The sequence below is a fragment of the Arctopsyche grandis genome, chromosome 4 (assembly GCF_051622035.1).
Source record: "Arctopsyche grandis isolate Sample6627 chromosome 4, ASM5162203v2, whole genome shotgun sequence".
NCBI lineage: Eukaryota > Metazoa > Arthropoda > Insecta > Trichoptera > Hydropsychidae > Arctopsyche > Arctopsyche grandis.
In genome coordinates, this window is record NC_135358.1 from 13,471,337 (window position 1) to 13,485,112 (window position 13,776).

Consider the following 13,776-nt stretch of genomic DNA (forward strand, 5'->3'; position numbering starts at 1 on the left):
GGAGGTACAACCCAAACAACGCCAGTCGACCCACAGCAGCAAGCGTCGACACACAGCACCAGACCAGTCGACCCACAGCAGCAAGCGTCGACACACAGCAGCAGACCAGTCAACATCCAGCTCCTGACCTGCCACCACTACACTACGCGGACTTGGAAGATCAACCAGCCGAACGAGCCAGCAACACACTGCCGTATCCAGAGACCTTCTGAACATAGCCGAACAACGAGCCAGCAACACACTGCCGCACCAGAGACCTTCTTAACATAGCCGAACAACGAGCCAGCAACACACTGCCGCACCAGAGACCTTCTGAACATAGCCGAACGCCGAGCCAGCAACACACTGCCGCATCCAGAGACCTTCTGAACATAGCCGAATGCCGAGCCAGCGACACTCTACCATATCCAGAGACCGCTGAACGACATACTTTTGCCCACATATTCTAATACCTTTGTACAATATTTAGGCAAACAATAAAACTTTATTAAAACAAGCACAACAGTGTTTCGTTAGGCTGGGATACGGTCAACACATCCTACCCCGCCTACAAATGTAATAATATTAATAGAAGTGGCTTTAGGTGTTCTTTTGTTGTCAAGTGACATTCTGTCCACGGACAGATCTAAATAATTTTAGCATTGTAGGCATATAGTACAACTGAAATGATCTCATCAGGTCACTGCGACACATATCCAGGAAAGTCATTAACGCATGGCACACGCTCGCCTCGTCAAAAGGTCGACACGTGTTTCTATACACGTATCTGGGAAACAAAGGAAGAACACACTGAACCCATAAAAACCACGAACTACGTCCAGGCGTATGAACCCATAAAACCACGCTCGCAGCATAACTAGGGCAGCGCGAGTACCAAGAACAAAAGATGTGCACACGACACACTTCAACCCAAAACTTTTATAAAGCAACGCAGCAACCTCCACCGGCAGAGTGAGCCTCTAGAGTTCAACTAGATCACATCTCCGAAGAAACCTCTTCGTACATACAATAACCATTGTACCAATTGAACAAAAATAAACGATCCTCTTTCAAACAACACAACACGTGTTTCGTTAGACCGGGATACGGTCAACATACCTTCCCTGTCTTACAGCATCAAGGTCTGTTCATACCTAGTCAGCACGTACCGACTTCAACAGGTATCCGGCCGTACGAAAAGTATTCTTTGGTACATTTTGTATGGGTATATTCATACTAACCGTCACGTTTACGCCACGGCAGGCTTACAGCAGTACCCGAAATTTCCTGTTCATACCTTACAGCAACATCCGTCAACGTATCGTATCCGTTTTTTTTGGCTATCGTGGAAATATACACGCGAATTACGTGCCATGAGTCTGCCGCTTTGCTGTTTTGGACCAATTATCGGTAGTGACAGTTGACAGCTGTTCAATCTTTCGACATGGTTTTGGCGCAAATATTTAAAAAAAATTTAAATTTTTTACGGAAGTATTTAAAAAAATTTTGTCCATCATCCACAAGTTTCTTATGCAGTGTCCAAAACTCTCCTTCGGTTTTTCTATTTTTTAACATGAGATGCACATCAAAACGCCTCCGTGCTTTTTTATTGCCTTCTTGAGCTTCTTCTCCCAACAAAAACGCGATTATACATAATTTTTCGTTCGATAAACGCCGAAACATTTTTGCTGACGTGTATTCTGACGCGTAGCTACGAATGCACGTGTATGCATTCATATTGTAAGTACCTGACAATACGACGTAAGCAATATTGCGCCGTATCGTCATGGCCTGTAATGTATAAGTAAGCCGATTTTGCCTTGCACTCGGACAAAGTGATGTAAGCGTGACGTGACCGCGACGTGTAGGTAGATATGAATAGAAATGTAATAAAAAAAAAGTTGGCCAAGCATCGGTAAAAATTGCACAATACATTAAAAAAACACACAATAAACAACATGGGATACATTTTTATAAGTAAATTGATCCGATTGTATTCCGTGCGATGTAGCGTATTTATAGAGACGTACCGCGTAAAATTGACAACAATTATTTATTTGTAAGGGCCCCTCTATTCTTATTACATCTCTCAGTTCAGCATACGCATAAAAATGTGTATTACAAGCGATTGATAATTCAAATGTTACAATTCTGAAAGTAACAGGTGGAAATTGAAAATTGCGGTCATTTACGGAGAATCGAAATCATGAATTAATTAATTAAACTTTTAACAATTAATGTAAAAAATAATTTCAAGTACGTAATTATTCAACTACATATATGTTGAATAATTAAAGAAAAGATTTATGAACATACCCTTACTGGTTCGGTGACAATTTCGCACATAGGGACCTGGGACACGTCACGAAAATCTCGAACACGGAATATCTGGCACTCAAGAATTCCACCCACCGAGAGTTTCAAATTCCACCTAACGAGAATCTCAAAAATTCCAAATAACGAGAATTGGAATGCCAGATATTCCGTGTGCTATTGTCTTGTGCGAGATCGCCATGTGCGAAATTCAATAATTTTACGTGATTTGAGTTTTCGTATCTGTCATTTGTGAATCAACACAAATAAATAAAGAATCACAATGAACACATATCACTATCATACATCATTTCGAACGGGTTAGATCAACGAGTGTGTATTGCGCGCACTCAACTTTTTCTATAAATAAGTGCGCACGCGCGCCTATAAATTACCTTACTTTATATGGATGGGAACAATCGTGTGTCCACTGTTGTGAAATTTTTATTTGATTTCATAGCCGTGCATATATGAACGTATAAGTATGAAATTTTTCCAAAATATTGTTCACAAGGTTGAATAAAAATGCTCACATTCAGATAAATAATTATATTTCTAAGCAATAATATAAAATCTTATTTAGACAATTAATATATCTGTGGATAAACCGATCATACAGTTTACAATCAAAATTTCCAATCATCAATCACTTCAGTCGCATCATAGAAAATGCATTAGTTTAATGTATTACACCAGTGTAAGGATATATAGTATACACACATACATAATACTTCTTATATATTATAATAAAATTCGAATACAGTATGAGTATGCATGAAAATTGAAATGTTACGTAGTTGAAACAATCATATTTGAAGATGATCAAAAAAGGATTAAATGAAATATTGCTTCATAATGCTTTAATCAATTTGTAGTACATATGTAGTTGAATCAACATATTTATGTAAGTGTGACGTGTTATAGACGATTTCCCATAAAATAACTAGAACTCAAATACCAAGATTGCTAATCGTATTTATCCAAAACTTGTATGAAATGCTTGTTTAAATCAATAATAATACATTGAGTTTTGTAAGAATCCTTTTAATTCTTGCAATTATGTACAAGTTGCTACATTCATAGAGATTACATTATAAATATAATTTTAGTGGCTCATAAAGAATACAAAATTCAGTTACAAGCTTTGGCGCCCGTTGGAAATTGTCCCACCAAAGCATTAATTCGGTTATAACTATACATAACTATAAACCAATTGTTGATAAATTTACCAATGCTTTTGACGATACAATATACATACATGTGAGACTATTACCAAACTGTACCAAAACTTTATTACAATATATTATATTTAATATAAAATTAATTATACCAAGTAAATAAAATGTATAAAAAAATTAAAATACACGTATTTTCAATTATCGCATTGACTCAGCTATAATAAAGACATTAAAATGAACAAAGAAAGGTAATAAACGATTCTGTGAGATGTAAAATCTTCTTTTCAAAAACTAATTATAATTAAAAAATAATGGATGTCACTTTATAATCGGTCACCTTACAGCTGGGTCAATACGATATTACAAATTTAAAAGATTTGATCTTAATTTGTGACGAAAATATATTATTTTCCTCTATCACATTTAAAACTAGGTCATTTTGATAGGTTTCAAGCATTAAACTATAATATAATATATAAAATATCAAACTATTAGTCATTGATTTGTAACGCAACCAGCGAGAGAGCATTCGATAAAATACATCACAATAGGAAAAATTTTGCCTCGTAAATAAATAATTCACAAAGCAAAAACTTTCAAATTTCTTCGAGAAGATCATTTATATGCGATACATATAAGTGTGTATCTGTTCTATTGACAATATCATCGTGTACAATTAATTCTTTTGAGATTATCACATTGAAGGTTTAAAATTAAGACAATTAATGTCTAATGTTTTTTTTTTCTGTAAATAAAATAATTTATTTTAGAGAGCTGTAATCCTTATAACAAAAAATATTCTGTTATAAGTATACATACATATAAATTTTTTCAGTGTTACAAAATAACGTGAAACTAGCTTATGAAAAAAACACAAGCATTATGAGCAAACATAAGAGGAATTTCAATATATTGTATGTATTTATTAGTACAAATATGTCACACGACTTTAACACTGTTTCAGAAAATTTCCAAATATGCTAATTCAATATTTATTAAAATAACATAAATTGGGTATAAAATAAAAAAGAAGTATAAAAAATAGTATTGATAGACAAGATCAACATAACAAAAAATAAAAATAATGTATTAAAACTATTACTTGCACATAAAATTAAGTAAATTCATTCAGTCAATTAATTGATATTTTATTTAATCACATAGCACGATTTCAAACACACATAAAGTAGATATTTCGCATCAGTATATAAGGAACTGTAAAAATAAATTTATACTAAGCGATATATGTACGTATAATCCACGAAGTCCCCACGTATATAAAGCTAACCATATTCTTATAACTCACATCCATTATTTATAAGATTTATATTTCACTTTCAGTGTCATACATGGAGGATTCTCTTACACAAGTCGAATGAGTACACGAATTGTAAATTAGTTACATACATACATATGTATATTAAAACAAACACAAAATTGGACAAACATCTGTAATGTGAAATGAGATCGCTATTTACATGGTTGTCTTTATACATTAATATAATGTAAACGTGTTCATGTATGTGTATATATTATATTACTTGAAATATTTTATTCTGGAATACATTTCAATAAAATGTAACGAATTACAATAATTACATAACCTAAGTCACAGTATCAAAAAAATTAAAACTAAATTCATTTAACGTAAAAATGTTTCACAACTTAGAAATATGTATATCTTAAGTTATACTAATATATCGTTCATTAATAAAAATATATAATGAAATGGCTAATAAAAAGCTCAAATAAAAAAAGGAATTTTTTAGCATTAACATACATATATATATGTATTATATATAATACAAAGACACGATCACAAATGAATGTAAAGATTACACGCCGGTACGGTTTTCTGGAAAGCGTCAGCAGACAGACGTAGGCTCACCTTCGAGAGTGCAAGCTACCGTTTCTAGTTTGTGAGCTAAATGCATTTTATTGCAATGCGGATCCAATTCTAACGCGATGATTATCGGTTCACGGTATTTATTCACATATATATATAATTCTTTAAGGGCAGATATCGTGTCAAACTCGTTGACCTGGTGAACAGACAGTTGTTGCATCGAAGTGCTCATTTCCTGGTCAGTGATTTGAGGCAAATTCGAGACGGCCTGATAAAACCTCAAAACCATTTCTCTATATACAGGTATGTCTTTAGCGAAAAGCAGCTTATTCGACGGCGAATCTTTACACAATCGATGCTCGGTCATGGAGCACGCGTCCATGAAAGTTTGAGCTATAACGGACAAACAAGAGTCGACAGTCATCGTCTTATTGATATCAAAAATAAAGTCAGGGTTTTTAATTAGATTAACCCAAAACCTTAAAGGCAAACTGTTTGATTTCCATGCATGGACGACTTCGGGATTTGCGATTCCGTGCATGCGTGCCGCCTCATCGAACAGATCAAACAGCCATTTAACAGCAGGCGGCAAAATATCATTAACCGTCAATATAGTGTTGAAGAAGTCATCGACAAACTTGTTGATTGTGCCTTTTGTCGAGAGGAGTCGCGTTAAAAATATTTCCGGAATAGCTTTGTGAGTGTGTTCAGATGATTTATTAGCAAAATGATGATAATCTATAGGTTTCACCAGATGATATATGTGCGTATTCACTTCCGATTCCATATCACCGTTGATTATTCGAAGATGTGAATTAGAACAGTACATACCGGTACAATTTCTACACGGGTGTTTGTAGCTGGTGTTGTAACTATCGTTTTGCCTAGATATCAGAGACATTATAGCCGATTCCTTCACACCATAGTGAGCGAGCGAATTGAGTTTTTTCCAACCGTTTACTGTTTTTGTAGTCAGATCTTCATCTTGCAAGATCAAATGGCCACCTCTGCCATGGCGCCACTCGAGATCAACTTCATGGACGGACGGCCGTAAGGAAAATGGAGTATTTTTAAATAAAGCATCTAATATCTTCGACTTTACCTGAGATATAGTATCACAGTCGAGCACTTTGCATTGCACTTTTTCATCGAGATCATCTTGCAAGATGTGCAAAGTGACAGTTTGATGATCGATCTGCTCTTTGAGCAGTCTCTCCTCGGATAAGCAATATCTAGCCTCGTGTGTTATGGCATCGACGAGACCTTTCTCTACTTGATGTTTAATAGCTTTGAACAATAAAAATAGAGACGATCCTGCATAATCTTTAAGATAATAATACATACAAAGAGCCATCCAATTAGTCAGCATTTTTTCAACGACACTCTCAGTCCTACGTAGCATTAACTGAGGATGTTTCGTGCAAACGGACTTATCTATTAAACGTAAGAGTAAACATTTCAAAATATCAGTAGCATATTCCATTTTGCCCATGAGGACGACCATCAACAAAGAGGCTACGTTCACTTTGTCCCTGATATTGAATGACTTTTGTGCCTCGAGTGTGTCGATGAATGACAGCAAAAAGAATTTATTGTTAATCAGTTGTTCAAATTGCAGCATTGCTGCATCGTAGTTTGTGCGCGGCCCATTGATAAGAGATTTTTGAATATTCAAAATGGGATGATCCGAAACACCCGGGAAGAAAACTTTCATAACATAATTAATGTGGTCCAACGTTGGTATTCCCGAGTTTTCCAAATCGGCAGCCAAGTCCGACATATCGGTCTGGAGTTCGGCAAATGCCTGTTTACACTCTAACCGGACGTTGCATTCTAACGTGTCCATTTGAATTTGGATTCTTTTGTATTCTCGTTCGGCTTTAGTACTCTTCCGTCTATACACGACAAGTACAATCATGAATATTAAAACTAAGAAAAACGTACCGGCAGCAATCCCAGCGATAGCCTCAGGAGGGAAATTATAATTTTTCATGACTTCATACCGTAAATAGCCCAAAGGAAATTTCAAAGACCGTCCAATTTTCACTACAACCAACGGTAAATTTATATCTTTTATTTGAATTCCATTTTCATCAGTATTTGCAGGTTGCATTTCAGGTGGAGTGCACACAAGTTGAGTCATGGTTAGACTTGTCACATTACAAGACCTGATACCGATTGTGACTGAAACATCCGTTTCGTCACTTGCACGGTTAAGATTTTCACCCTCGATAACCAAAGTGTCTCCCTTGTACGGTTTTATCCTATTTGGAAAAGTGAAAACCTGTGGATCTTCCACATAAACCATTTGCGTTCTGAGCGAATGAAAATATTTCTCAAGATCTTGCATAGATTCTACGGAATCCATAGTAAATCCGATTCTCAAAATGGCCTGCGATTTCATCGACGGCAATTTAGACGAGGATAACTGAGAAATTTCAGTAAATTTTCTATTTATGGCCGGACTGGGGCATTCCATTTGATTCGGATTCAGAACCATGCAAATAGTGCGATTCACCGGAGTCAATTCATTACTATAAAACACATTCATCTCAGGCTTTTGAATTGTGTGCAAATTCGTACCGTGGATGGTGATCATTCTACCGCCGGATATGAAACTTTTCAATGGTTTAATCTCCATGATCGTAGGATCGTGAGTGTAATTGAACAAATTACCATACAAAGTTCGATTGGCGTTGTCGATCGATATCGTAAGAGTTTGAATAATCCTCGGACCGTTCGATTTGGAAGTTATACAAATTAGTCTGCTATTCGAAGTCTGCGTGGTATTCACCTGACAAACCAGATCATCGAGATACGCCGATATTCGAGATCCGATATTGAGATACTGCCCGGCGATGGCCAACTGAGTGCCCCCGGAAACGGGTCCGACAGATGGATAGATTCCCTGTAAACTGATATTTTTATAACTAAATTGCACGGAAGATTCAGTATAGCCAGCATCATTGCTAACGATAACCGGGGCTATTATCGACTCGTTTGAAGTACCAGTACGACAAGTGATACTAACGGATACTTCGAAATGAACTATCTCACAGGGAACATCTCCAATGCGAACTTTTCCCAACACTTCTTCTTCTTTCAAACCGAGATTGCTACCTTCTATCGTCACCAAAGTACCACCTTCGATCGGACCGCTCAAAGGTTTGATCATATCGATGCGAGGCTTGGGACATTCGGCCACTGGAGTTTCCAAACACGACTCGCTATACGTACAAGAATTACCGCACCAGTTACATTGATATATACTATTTCGAGTGATGCATAGAGAACAATCGGCATGTTCTCTGTGTGATCCGAGAATGTCACATTTATACAACGTGATATTTATTGTATCTATATAGTGATTGTGATTCCAAACAACTGTAACGCTAGCATTATATTCACCTACATTTTCTTCGTACTTATAAGGAGTTTTATCGCATACTATATAATGATTTGAATCTACTCTCGCCGGTAATATCATTTTAGCGACTTCTATAGTGACCACACACTGAAAGCCAGTATGTCCCGCTTGAAGATGAGGAAGATTCTCAACTTCTAGAATCAACTCTTTCGGAACATTATCCGGCACCAGCTTCAATTGAGTGTAGTGACGTATTCGAGGACAATGAGCCGCACCGTGATTGAGAAGTTTATTAGAGTTATTCTCTCCGCTGATTATAGTTCTTTGACAATCTTTCGCGTTGTGAGTGCATTTGTTATCGTAAATACACCAATTGCAAGCCCACTGACTAGTTGTGCATTTCAGACAAGTTGTATGCACCGAACAGTCATAGAATGAAAAGCTTCTAGAGACGAAATCTTTATTAGTCTCGGAAGAGTGCACCGATAGCGGGACAAAGATATGATCGTGCGAGCCGGGTATATTCGGTCGGTGTTGGACTTTGGGTGTCGGACAAGCCAAGCCGATAGAAGTGACGACTGCGTCTATAGGAGGAGCTGTTCCGAATACACATTTATATTTAGCACCCATCGGAAGTTCGGGCAGAGTTCGTATCGTGAGTTGAACAGTCGTCATTTCACTGATGGGAATTCGATCCGGAGAAACTTGCTCAAAATCGATACATTGCTGTCCCGTGTACTGAGACAACCAACGGGGAGCACTTTGAGTACCTTTTTGACAATTGTTTTGAATCGTACAACGTTTCTCCAAAGAGCACCAACCACAATAAGGATCGTTCGATTCCAAACAAGTCGAACAATTCGTATAATTGGTACAATTCTCAACAGGCAATGAGAATATTGCATGTTTCGATAAGACGTACAGAGTAGTTTTGTCCGGGGAAAGAGTGGTGTCCGGTAAAATCCTATTACCTTCTTCCAACTTAATTTCGTCATATTCCACCGCATTGACGGTGGACAGGACGACTTTCTTCAACGAACCATTCTTAGTTCCGAGGAACCCTATAGTGTGCGGTCCCGTCACTCCAACAGTCACAGAAGTGATGTGAGTCGAATTGTAATTCAACACAGCCGTAGACCTGATGGGACGATTTCCGCTGATCTTCAAGCCGACTTCGCAGAAGTTGAGAATGTTGCCAGTTGCAGCAGCCGGACATTTTCCGTCGGATATCATACCAGATACATAATCCATATTCCGCGACTTGATACTACCGTTAAAACACAGATGAATATTCTCTTCGAATTTGGAATCGATCTCGGCGAGGGAATATATACAAACGGCAGATTGGGCTACGGGTTCATTGTTCATCTCTACCGCCGGACTGAACACGCCGATTAATACAGGATCGTTCACTTTGATGCCCAGTTCTGAGGCTAAGTTTGAACCGGCTAAGACGACCTTGGCATCTCGCACTAAGTTGTAGTTGACAGGTGGTTTTCCGTTCCCCGGGACGAAACACTTGAGAGTCACCTCCGTGTAACTGTTGTAGTTGTTATCGTTGATGCACGAACGAGTCAGCCTTGAAACGTAGCCGTGCTCTTCCATACCCGGGAGATGAGATTTCTTTTGGATGATGACAAAGTAAGCGTAATCGCTGGCGTTGAATCCGTACACATACTGCACTAAGAAGTTGTCTCTGTATTTGACGTCGATTTGAATGTTGGATTGTTTGGAGAAGGAGAACTCGGCGATTTGGAGAGTGATGAGATCCCGGCTGGTTATAGCCGGGACGTCGTGTCTGTACCCTCCGTTGTTGGTGAAGGTGGTGCCGACGTAGACGATGTTAGTAGGGGGCCGGTTGAGTATGTACTTCTCGGGGCCGATGAAGGCATACGTAGATGCATTTTCACTGTTGGCCGCTACACTCACTGGGAAGAAGACTGGTTTGGTGGAGATGTCTCCGAGGCTGTACTTGTTACAGGCTCCTTGGGATACAGATCCACAGGCGATGACGACGTGAGACTCCTCGTCGACTAGAAGTATCTTGTTGATGTTGTCTGTGAGGGTGGTCTGAACCTCGCCGCGACATCCGCTGGCGTGGCAGGAAGGGTCGTCAGCAAGTGGACCCGTGGAGACTGTTTGCTCCAGGCGAAGTTTGGGGGAGAGCTGCAGCAGGTGGTTGGTGGCGGCCGCGTACATCCGACCCGACCGCTCCGTGGCCAGGTGACTGAACACCAGCTTGGGGTTGGAAGCGGAAGCGGAAGCTGCGTCTGCGGCTCCATTGGAAGTGGCGGGTGGAAGTGGAGGGTAGCGCGTCGCCGCCGCCGTCAGCGAAAAGAGCGCAACGACCAGCAACGGCCACAAACCTCCCCCGCGACTCATCTTCGCACTCATCAGATATATCACATCGTGGTCTGCACTCTGCACTCTGGCTGTCTTCAGTCGCGGCCGCAGACACAGTCAGCTCGCGATCCCCAGTCACCAGTCTACTTGTACGTCTACACTCAGCAGTCAATGTCCCTGTCCTGTCCTGTCCCGCACCCGCACCCGCACCCACCCCCGCACCAAACACTACCACCACAATTGCACGCATCAAACACAGACAGTAGTGCACAAACACCTGATCTTTTCGCCGTGTAAACTATCAACCAATTGCACAAATTGTTTTACAATTTCAAGTTTTAGAAATGTGCATATTTATTATAGCTCTTCTATTAATACATAGTTCGATTGATATAAGGTGACTATTTTTTTCAAACTCAAAACCAGGGCATTTTTTCAAAAAACATATTTCCAAATACTTCAATTATTTAACCCTTTGACTGCTGACCAACGCCGATCGGCTTTTTGCCAACAAGTTCACGGAACTGAAAAACGCTGATTTGAAATGGCGTCGTCCACACACACACGGTATCTACACACGATATTTACGATATTTTCCATATCCAGTTCCAATATTGCAACCTGTGGTTGCTATTTAGGAACTGGTTATGGAAAATATCGTAAATATCGTGTGTAGATCCGTGTGTGTGTACGGCGCCAATGAGCTGGCGAAGATTCGTATTATGTTTTTCTATTCGTTAAATCTGGTTAACAATTTAGTTTTAGCTTGTGAAAATAGTTAAATTTTCTGAAAATATCAACCTGTGTCGGAGTTCTTTATTACCATTTGCTTTTACGCTACTTTTACGCCCGCACGACACCAAGTCAACAGCCAATAGCCGTCTCGAGAACACTACGATTCCAGCCGCTTCAACAACATATTTATACACTTGTATATTCAAACAATAAAGTACCTTATTCAAACAAACAGCAGTTTTAACTACTAAAACACAGATGAACTCGTCTATAATACATGGTGGACTGGTGGTGAAGAACACCTTCACAACTAGACCAGTCCCCATAAGTTCTTCTACAGGGTTGCTTTTCGATCCTTTCCAGTGGTTGGTCTTCGTTCCTTTCGGAGAGCTTTTCACCAGTTCTTCCACATGGCTGTTTTTCGGTCCTTTCAAGAGGTTGATCTTCATTCCTTTCAGGGAACTGCTCTTCAGTTCTTCTACAGGGCTGCTTTTCGGTTCTTTCAAGAGGTTGGTCTTCGTCTATTTCAGGGAGCTGCTCTTCAGTTCTTTCAGAAGATTGTTCTTCAAGTTGTTCCGATATTCTGCCATTTTTAATGTAATTAGTTAGCGAATTCTTTTGCAGCAGTGCAATTTATCTAGAAAGGCCAAACAATCGACAACGGCGAGAGCAATTATCGCAAAGCTTTGTACTTTACATAAAAAAGTAGTCGTTAACTCCAATATTTTATGGCAAAATGCATAGAAATTTCCGAATTAGAATTTATCCATCTATTAGATAAGAAAAACTATATTACATAAAAATGTGTACTGGTTGTATCTCACGACTTACCAGGACAGATACCCAAAAAAACAGTACTATGCTGGTAAAATCAGTATGAATGGTCACCTTATATTTGAATAAACTACAAAAATATACCTTCATATTTGCTACTTAGGGATAACTGTAAATATTCAATTACAGGTGTAAGATCTGCTACACATTCGACGGTAACGCAGCGTTTGCCCGGCTTTACACGGGAAGGATGGATTAGACCGGCACCGGCATTTCTATAATTTAATTTGTTATCTGTTATTTCTAAGCTTATGGTGAGGTTAATTTAACCAATTTACCAATTACCTGATTTAAAAACACAAAAAAAGACTTATTTATATATTGTCAGCAGTTGGAGACTATAAAATACGATAGATTTCTAGGGCAGCGCCGAGTATTTTTTTTATCTAAAATATTTTTTTTATCTGAAGTGGTGGGCTCAAAATGTTTCGAAACTTCTGATTTAAATGATATTTGAACATAATTTTTTTTAATAAAAAGCTTGATTAGAAAGCATAGTATTTATGTATGTCTTTCAAGATATTTGAGTTTCAGAATAAATTTGTGATAGAAAAATGTAATTTAAAATATTTATCTTTAATATTATAATAAACATTTTTTTTCGTTCGTTCGTTATTTCTAGAGGGGGCAGCATATTGGTTGGAGATGTCAATGTCTCCTATTTATTAGAAATTGCACTTTACTTGCACCTGATGTTAAATATATCGACAATTATTTACTTGTGCTAATCAGTGTCTGTCCGTTGATATACCAACGGGTGATTTCGGAAAGCAGTTAATAGTTGAAAGGTTGGGTGTTGGTTAAATGATTGATTTCTTTCGGTCACCCATATGGCATAATTTTGAAGTAGTCAATATATTATATATACATACATACACCACCCGCTTTCTAAACAAAATCCATTCGAATAATGATCGTTAGTAGTTAGTAGTAGTAGAGTTTTCACCGATCATCGAACATAGCCTGAATCGGCGAATCGAAAGAAAGAGGAGAGAAGCTTGTTGCATCGTGTGCAGTTATGGGTGCGGGGTGTGGGTGTGGGTGGTATTTGGTGGTGTCGCGCGTCAGTTGGCGGTATTTGGCCGGTCGGCCGGCTCGGAGCCTCCGTCTCGGGTGTCGGTGTCGGTGTCGGTGTCGGTTTCGGTTTCGTTCGGAGGTCGGCTGTCGGCGGCCGCGGAGCC

General features: G+C 38.7%; 1 protein-coding gene across 1 annotated transcript; it reads right to left on the reverse strand.

The window, feature by feature from the left end:
* Positions 1–4,221: 4,221 nt before the first annotated feature.
* Positions 4,222–11,065, reverse strand: PlexB (plexin B). Its single transcript, XM_077429352.1, has one exon. The coding sequence runs from the start codon at positions 11,063–11,065 to the stop codon at positions 5,336–5,338; it is 5,730 nt and encodes a 1,909-aa protein (XP_077285478.1). The 3' UTR covers positions 4,222–5,335.
* Positions 11,066–13,776: the final 2,711 nt, after the last annotated feature.